The sequence below is a fragment of the Lycorma delicatula genome, chromosome 1 (genome assembly GCF_047948215.1).
Source record: "Lycorma delicatula isolate Av1 chromosome 1, ASM4794821v1, whole genome shotgun sequence".
Lineage (NCBI taxonomy): Eukaryota > Metazoa > Arthropoda > Insecta > Hemiptera > Fulgoridae > Lycorma > Lycorma delicatula.
Window position 1 is genome coordinate 165,386,888 of NC_134455.1, and position 8,782 is coordinate 165,395,669.

Genomic DNA, 8,782 nt, shown 5'->3' on the forward strand with positions numbered 1-8,782 from the left:
TTCCTGCTACAGCATATATGGGCATGAGCTTTTAAGAAACAATTATTTACTTTATTAATTCAAATTTGTTACAAAATAATAAAACAGTAGAATTCACTGAGTTACTTTGCAGCTCTTATTATATGGAGGATGAATTATCAACTGATCTGTCAGATATTTGTGTTTACCATTCATGTGATTAAACATTTGTGACTTGATTATGTATGTACTTCTTACCATCTTTTATTAAAAGGAAAAAACATATTTTTCTGGTCGATTATGCTTTAACCAAAAAATCTGAAAGTTTTATTCTATTTAAGCCTGAAAAACTTGTTGAGTTATTCAATAGAATTAATTTTTAGTATTAGGGTTATTCCATATTATTTTTTTCTCTACAATATTTTAAAATATATTTAAATTATCATTAAAGATAAATTTTTAATCATGTCTGTTATTGAAAAAAAAAAAAATGTATATATAAAGAAAATAATAAAATTTTACACTGCTGCTACACATAGAAATTAATTTTGTTACACTATTTTTTAAGATTTTTTTCTGTTGGTATATGTGTTTATAAAAACATAATCTGTGTTAATAACATTGTCTGTGTTAATCAAAATTTTAGTGTAAGTGATTCAACATGAAAAAGAGAAACTGATGATTGAATGAATGTTCTCTCTTCCACGAATTTCTAAACTGTTCATATGCAACCCAGGTCATCACCATGTATTTTTATGACAGTTATATAGAACACAAACTAAGGCTAACAGATAAATAGATGCATGGCATTACATTATTGTAATAACAAAGGAAAAATCATTACCAACTATTTATTTGGCATTATTACAGATTTACTTATAACTACCACCTATGCATTTTTCTGATAATAAAAATATGTTTTATGTAATTTAAAATCAAATTAATAGTAGCAGCATAAGTTTATAAAATAACTCAATTTCAGCATCATATTGTTACCCATTGTAGTGTAAGTGATATCACAGTTGGTTGTCTCAACTGGTAATCACAAGTCACAAACGATACACTTTGCAATCATGGCAACCTGCAATCATTTCTCACAGTTTCAACGCTAACATTGTAATTGTAGATATTTATAGTTATGGTAAGGATACTTAGAAGTATACAGTAAATTCTCCTTGTACACAGGTGTTAGGTTTCTAAAATCATTCTGAATTCTCAAGGAGAAATATATAGTACTATCACATAGTTAGTTCTGACATTGTAATTGTAGGTATATGAGTATAGTGTAGTTATTGTAAGGATACATACTGGTGTACAGTGAATGTATAATGTATAGCATTATAATGTATAATGTATAGCAAAAATACAGGTTGATTTTTTAGTCCTGTCACCCAATTGTTAATGTCTGGTAATTTTTTTTGTAAGAAAGAGAAATTTTGTTTTGTGACATGAAGTTGGTAACGCTACTCAACCAGTATAGATATGGCAGTGTGAGTTGATTTTCCTTGAGCTGTGTAAACTTTTGTGCCAGGTAGTAAACTTTTTGAGACAGGTAGTGTCTGCGACAGAAAATGTAGTGATCGACCAACTCACTTGACAGATGACATTTTAGAGAATGTGAAAACAAAATTGCTCAATTCTCTACGGAAATGTTTACGAAAACTTTCCACGCAAGTTGGTTTGTCATATTCGAGTGTTCAGAAAGCTGCTAAAAAATTGAAATTATATTCGTATCGCGTACAATTAGTCCAAGAACTTCAGCCTCCAGATTTAAATAAGCGATTGCAATATTGCCATTGGTTTAGGTCTCTCGTAAATGATAACGGAATTGAATTTTTAAACACAGTGTTCTTAAGTGATGAAGCTTGGATCCATCTCGATGGTTATGTAAACAGTCAAAACTGTCGAATTTGGGCCATTGAAAATCCTAACGCTTTACAAGACAAATCTTTGCATCCTGAAAAAATTGGTGTGTGGTATGCGATATCTCGTCATCGTATAGTCAGAACAATATTCTTCGAACAGACAGTAAATGGTGAAGTATACAGGAATATTGTGCGCCAATTTGTGTCCCTCCTGGAACCTCAGGAACGGTATTGCTGGTATCAGCAAGACGGCGCTACATGCCATACGTCTCGAGAAACCATGGATTTTCTGCAAGAGTTCTTTGATGATCGAATAATAAGCAAGGGCTTATGGCCTTCAAAAACAATCCTCACACTATTGATGAACTTAAAGTCAATATTACAGACTTAATCACGAATATTTCCAATGCAACTCTTAAAAAGATTTCTACTAATATGCTGAAAAGAGTCCGTGCTTGTATAATCGCAAGGGGTGGGCATTTTGAGCATATTCTATAAAAATTATGTAAGTAATAGCTATTTATTAAATTTCTTTTGTAAGTAACAAATACATTTTTTTATTCCACCTAAATTTACCTTTTTTAAGTTACATTTAAAATTGGGTAACAGGACTAAAAAATCACTCTGTATTAACAGAATTGAAAGCATTTGGTTGATTTTAATATATCTATACTATTGCGGTAATGTGATTTCTGATTTTTTTATCCGTATGTTTTTTTAAAGACTATCTTGCTACTTCAAATTACTTAATGGTGTTTTCTTCTTTTTTTTTAATTATAGAAGAAACACAGATTGTTTAGTTGCCTATTTGTTGTTGTACATGTGTGTTTATTGTGAGTTGTTTATGAGGTCTTTATATACTTCGTGTTATTTACTAATAATTAAAAGTGAAATAATTTATTTTTCATAATTGTTTAAATAACATATATAATTTTTTTTATAACTGACATCTATAATAGTAAAACAAATAAAATTAGCAAAATGTTGAGAGATTCTCATAGTTGTCATGAGCTGTCGGAAAATCTGTTACTTGATAGTTTTAATAAACTTTTTTTATTTTTCTGGAAGAAGAAATAGACCACAAAGATAGTGAAATTATCCCCACTTTGTATATTGACATTATTCTAGTTTCTCCAATGATGAAAATAACATAAAATTACAATAAACCTGTCCACCTGCTCTTAAAACTAACCTAACACCCTTCTAAAGGGTGTCCCATATAAAAAGCAACCCAACCTTATATTGGTAGGTATTGAAATAATAAAAAGGCATGTGTAAATGTAATTTTTATTATTACCATCCATTACCTTACATTTAGAGTAAATGTTGGAAGTGGCCGCTATCTTCTTGAATACAAGCATCAATTCTTTTTACAGCGTGTCTTGCAACTTTTTTCAAAGTTTGTGGCTGGATATTTAATACAGCTTGTTCAATATTGACTTTCAAGTGTTCGTGGTGTTGCTGTAGGCTTTTCTTTGAGGTAATCCCATAGAAAAAAATCTGCCGCAGTCAAATCTGGAGATCTTGGTGGCCACAAGCCTCGACCGATAACACGATTACCAAAAAATTCCTCAACGAAATTAGAAGTTGAACCTGCGTAGTGCGATGTTGCACCGTCATGTTGTAGCCAGCAGTGTCTGTCTTCCTCTTCCAAGAGTGCAATGAACTGAAATAAAATATCCTGATATCGTTCTGCATTAATGGTGTACTCGAAAAAAATAGGACCGATTATTTACTTCCGCGATATCACGCACCACATGCCCAACTTCTGCGGGTGTAATTGTTTTTCGTGATAAACATGGGGATTTTCAGCACTCCAAATTCTCCTGTTTTGGCTGTTTACGTAGCCATCCAAATGAAACCGTGCTTCATCTGTGAAAAATAATGAATCCATAACATTAATTCTCTCACGCATAAATCGATGGAACCATTGACAATATTGTAGCCGTTTTTCTTTGTCGGGCTCAAGAAGTCGATGAACTGTTTGAATGTGATAAGGTCATGATTGTAATTGTTTGGTCGTCCGATGAACAGTTGATTTAGACAAATTAATTTCAGCAGACAAATGTCTGATCGATTTATTTGGTGAGGAGAGGTTTTTGATTTCAGTGACTATCTGTATTCAACACTGACGCAGATCTTTTGTGTTCCTTGTTATTAACAGAACCAGTCTCTCTAAATTTTGCAACTAACCTTAATACTGATGTTTTGTTAGGAGCTGGTTTATCTGGGTACTTATGGCGAAACAAATCTTGCACTGCAACCACTGATTTCGTACTGAAGTATGACTGAACAATGAAAACACGTTCATCTAGCGAAAACACCATCTTGTCTCTAGCAATACACTGAATGTTATGATTGCATTGTTGTTACTATCGGTAGTGTTCTACTGTGTCGCTGCGATGTTCAGATGTTGGATGAGTCCATTTCAGTAACTAATAGGGGAGTAAGCTTGACTTTTGAAATTTCATGGATGAGTGATTGATTGGTTGCGTTTTATATGGGACACCCTGTAGCTGACCTAACAGTTAAAGTAGCAGTTATTATATTAACTTTCAGTTACTATAACAGTTATTAGGCTAGAAAACCTCTTTCAATGGTGGCCCTTTGTGCAATACATGGTCTTAAAAAATTTGACCCATTTTCTAGATATATCAACCTAAATCAGATTGTTGAATGCAAGACTGAATCAAAAGCCAATTCAGAATTTATAAATGAAGGAAACAGTATTGTTCATTTTCCTTCAAGCTGTTTGTAAATTAATGAGTTAAAGTAGATATATTGTCAACAACTCTGGTAAAATTTTGTTGTTTTCCATCCAGATAATCAACTGAATTCCAAATTTCAACTAGTCATATTAATAAATTATTGATCAGGGCAATCTCCTAAATTTTTTCAGATAATCTCTGTCTCCTTTCTTGTGTATAAAAAAAATCTTTTTCTTGGACCAAGCTGATGGTATATTTCCTTTCCTAAGTATTTTATTAAACAAAGCAAGAATATATTCTATTAAAGAAATTTGAAGTTCTGGGTAAAATTCATTTGAAATTTCATGTAAACCTGATGCCTTGTGTTTTTTTAAAGGGAATAACAGCATTTAATTCGTCTTCATCAAAGACCCAATCCAAGTATGGGTGCAATGCATAAAATAATAAATTGGCAATTACATCATTTTTATATTTATTTTATAAAATGGAAATTCATGTAACTGTTTAAAATCCTAAAATATTAAGTTTTGAATCCTAAATTTACCCTTAACATTTTTTTGCAGTAGTCCAGAAATTCTTTGAACACTTAACTTTTTGAAAATTTTCCTAACTTTCTTGTAATAATATTTTTTTTAAATAATTTTTTGATGTGTTTCTTTTCTCTTAATTGTCTGCCAAAGCCCCATTCTCAAAATAATATTATTTTAGCCAAAAATATAATTTTCGCATACTTCTTTTCAATATGTTGTATTAAAGATAAAACCAGGGATTATTTTTTAATATTTTGTTGTTTTTATATATCTTAAATATTAGTAACTGGTTGGCAATGTGTTTTATTGCTTGTATCAAGTTATTGTTGAGAAAAGAAATATTATGGGTCCAGATTACAGAACATGTTCATAGAATTAGAATTCTTTATCATTTGACCAAATAATTCAAAATTTGCAGTTCCATATTTAAATTACAATAGGTATATTGTCACTTATTTGGTCTACCATTAATTTCACATTAATAATTATCTCCCATCATCAGGATAATTAAAATTATTTTTTCCCATTATTATTAATTAATTTATCACACAAACTTATGTCAATTGATAAATTAAAGAAGTGATATATTGGTCAGTAGGCATATTTTGATCTATTCGCAAATTGTAATCACTATTTAAAGTCACTGGTGCTGAATTTAATAGAGGTCTATTTCAAAGCATCTTTCTGAGTTAAATAAGTTGTCAAAAATTATCTGGTATAAAATAAACCCACAGTAACTTTGATATAAAAAAAATTAAAAATTTATAAGAATGATGTCATTCTTTTTTGTTAACTTTAAGTAGAAATGGTCTGTCTGAGAGATATCTATGTTCTGTAAGTAAAATGTTTTTCCAATTTCCTTATTTTTCATGTGATATTTTGGGTTTAAAAAATGTATGAATGTATTTTTAACAGTTATAAAATAAGTGAGAAGATTTCTGGTTTTTTTTAGAATATCATGTCTATTCATTTATCTGATACTGACTTTTTTGTGGTTGCAGGGATAGACTTATTGCAAATGATTTCATTCAGATGCATAAAGTAGCTGAACATGTGTATGAAAAAGTATTAGGTTCAGAAACCGGTTCAGTAGCAGTACCTAGTTCCCCTGGTGCTGAACGATCAGATGATCAAGAAACAAATTCACTTGCTGAAGATAAAGTAGAACTTCTTTGTTCTGATCAGGTATGAAAAAATGTTACGTCGGTGGCATTAATTTAAAAAAAATAGTTCTATATTTTTTATGATTTGATATTTTTTTTTTTTTTAATGATCTCTTACATTTTAACACACATTGCTTTCAATGTTCATTGTAGTCATACAATGTATTAAGAAGTATAATTATGTTAGTCAATGTATGTTTATTTTTCATAAAATAGTTATGCAATAATTATAAAAACCAATGTTTTTTATACACTGTTGTCTAAAGGATAAGAAAATTATTAAATTATGTTAATGCTTTATAAAATTGACTTAAAAATATCATTAAAGTTTGAAATAAGATTAAACGAAAATTAGAAGAAATTAAGACTGACTTACATTATGTTTCTTAATATTTACTTAAAATAAATAATAAGTACAATAATTACGTTGACTTGTAATAAGTTTTTTTTTCAAATCAAAGAAATTTTTATTTATTTGCATACAAAAAATCTAAATATTTAAAAAAAAATTCCTTCATTCAACCATTATAATTGTATGATAATATTATACTAATAAGATTTTATTTCATTTCTACTATAAGAAGCTAAACATTCTAAAAAATGTTCAAAAGTTTTCCACTTTCTCATTAGATTGTGGTGAGCTGGGCTTTTTCCACTTTACTGGGAGACTACTTATAACATTTTTATTGTATTTTTGCAATTTACTTAATTATTTACTTGTACATAGGAATTTGTATATCTGAATTATTTAAACTTACCACATTTCCGATTTATTTGACCTTTTAATGGGTAGGTTGTTTCATTTGGCTACTTGGACCAAAATGTAACAGAAAATCGATAGCCTTTAATAAATTTCACCATTGTTCTTTCAAATTGTTGAACTTAATGCATTAGGCGCACATAGAACCTGATTTTTTAGTTTTCAATACTCTGCATTCAAGTACTTTCTGTATGTTTTGCTTTCTTATCTTCATAAATTAGAATATTTTTTTATTTATTTTTGATATGTTCACACTTCCTGAATTTTTCAAGATAAAATGATGTCATTCAAGGTTTTCAAGGTTTAATGATGTCATTGGTAAATAATCAGGACATTGTTGAAAATACGTTTAAGAAATTTGTAAACTATATGGTAAATAGGTTGCTGATGCCTGATTAAATGTGTTTATCTTGTTTCAATTTGTATTTTCTTTTTTTTAAGTCATTCAGTTTTCTTTCCTTTTTCAGTCAGCTTTTCTTTTCAGATTTTTTTCTTTTTTTTGGTTAATTACTATTGTAAGCTTCTACTTGGTTGATGAATGCCAGGTACAGAGAGTTAGATAGCCTTGATGCTTGTGTAGGAGATTAATTTACTTGTTTTTGTAGCCTTAGAGTTTTCATATATCTTAGTCTAAGTAAATGGCACCAACTTTTAGTTGCTCTACTAACTTCTTTTGGATAAATTTTACTATGAACTTGGTTCTGTGTATGTTCATATTAGCAAATAAGTTATTTTTAGACATTTGTATTCATCTTTCTTTTTACTGGTAATAATTACTTTAAAAATTTATGAATTTTATGTACCATACTACATTTATATACTTTGAGTAAAGTAATAATTTTTATTTTTAGGTTCTTGATTCAAACATGGATCTACGAACAGTTCGTCATTTTATATGGAAGTCACCTACAGATTTAATGTTACATTATAGACCATTAAAAAATGTACAGAACTCTGTTCAAAAAACTTAGTTATTTATGTATTATTTTTATTTAGATAGTAAGAAATAATCAAACGTTTATATTTTATTGATATTAAATTTTAAAAAAAGAGATTAATGCAAAATAAGTTTCTGAATTAGACATAATTACTGCTTAAAATAGTTGAGCTACAACCATTAAAATGAAGTTTTGTTTTATAAGCATTATTGCGTATATTAAAAGTACAAAGAAGTCATTCCTTTAATACAATTTCTTCTAGAAATGTCATTTTCCTTTTGCTAAATAAATTTTTTTTCAGTTATGTTTTAAATTTAAGCTTCTCTTATTGTTATTGTTTTTTTTTTTTAATATTACAAGGAATTATTGTATTACTTAAAAAAATTTTTTGGAACATTTTTCTTATGTATGTATATATGAGCAAATAAATTGTGTTCATTAAATTTTATAAATAATTAGTTTCTATTGTGAATAATTTAATGGCTTCATAAGGGATTAAAAATTACATTAACAGATAAATAAAAATTATGGTTTGAATATTTTTGGCATGAACAACCGGTTACATACCATCAAAAATCCCCTGTAAATTTTTGTTTCAACAATTAGGTGTCTTATTAGTGCAAACCTTCAGCCTCGAAAGATTAGAGGAGACACAAGAGTACCTACGTATTCTGCACATTAAATCATTATAATTTGTTATGGTGTAAGTTCATGGGTTATTTTAAAGTCATTGATTAAAGACTGAAAATTATTGAATAATTATGAGAAAATTTATAATAAAATTTTATTTATAAAATAAATTGATTCAGTCTCATCCTAATAATAAAATATTTTAACTGAATTAAAAACATCAATAAAAC

General features: G+C 28.7%; 1 protein-coding gene across 3 annotated transcripts in view; it reads left to right on the forward strand.

Annotated features, from left to right (window-relative positions):
• LOC142325276 (WD repeat-containing protein 48) overlaps positions 1-8,240 on the forward strand; it is a 68,568-nt gene extending 60,328 nt beyond the window's left edge. For all 3 annotated transcript variants that reach the window (XM_075366823.1, XM_075366839.1, XM_075366832.1), the window contains 2 exons: positions 6,063-6,246; positions 7,836-8,240. In XM_075366823.1, the coding sequence (XP_075222938.1) occupies positions 6,063-6,246; positions 7,836-7,955 (304 nt within the window). In that variant the 3' untranslated portion in view covers positions 7,956-8,240. The remainder of the gene's footprint in view (positions 1-6,062; positions 6,247-7,835) is intronic.
• The last annotated feature ends 542 nt before the right edge of the window (positions 8,241-8,782 follow it).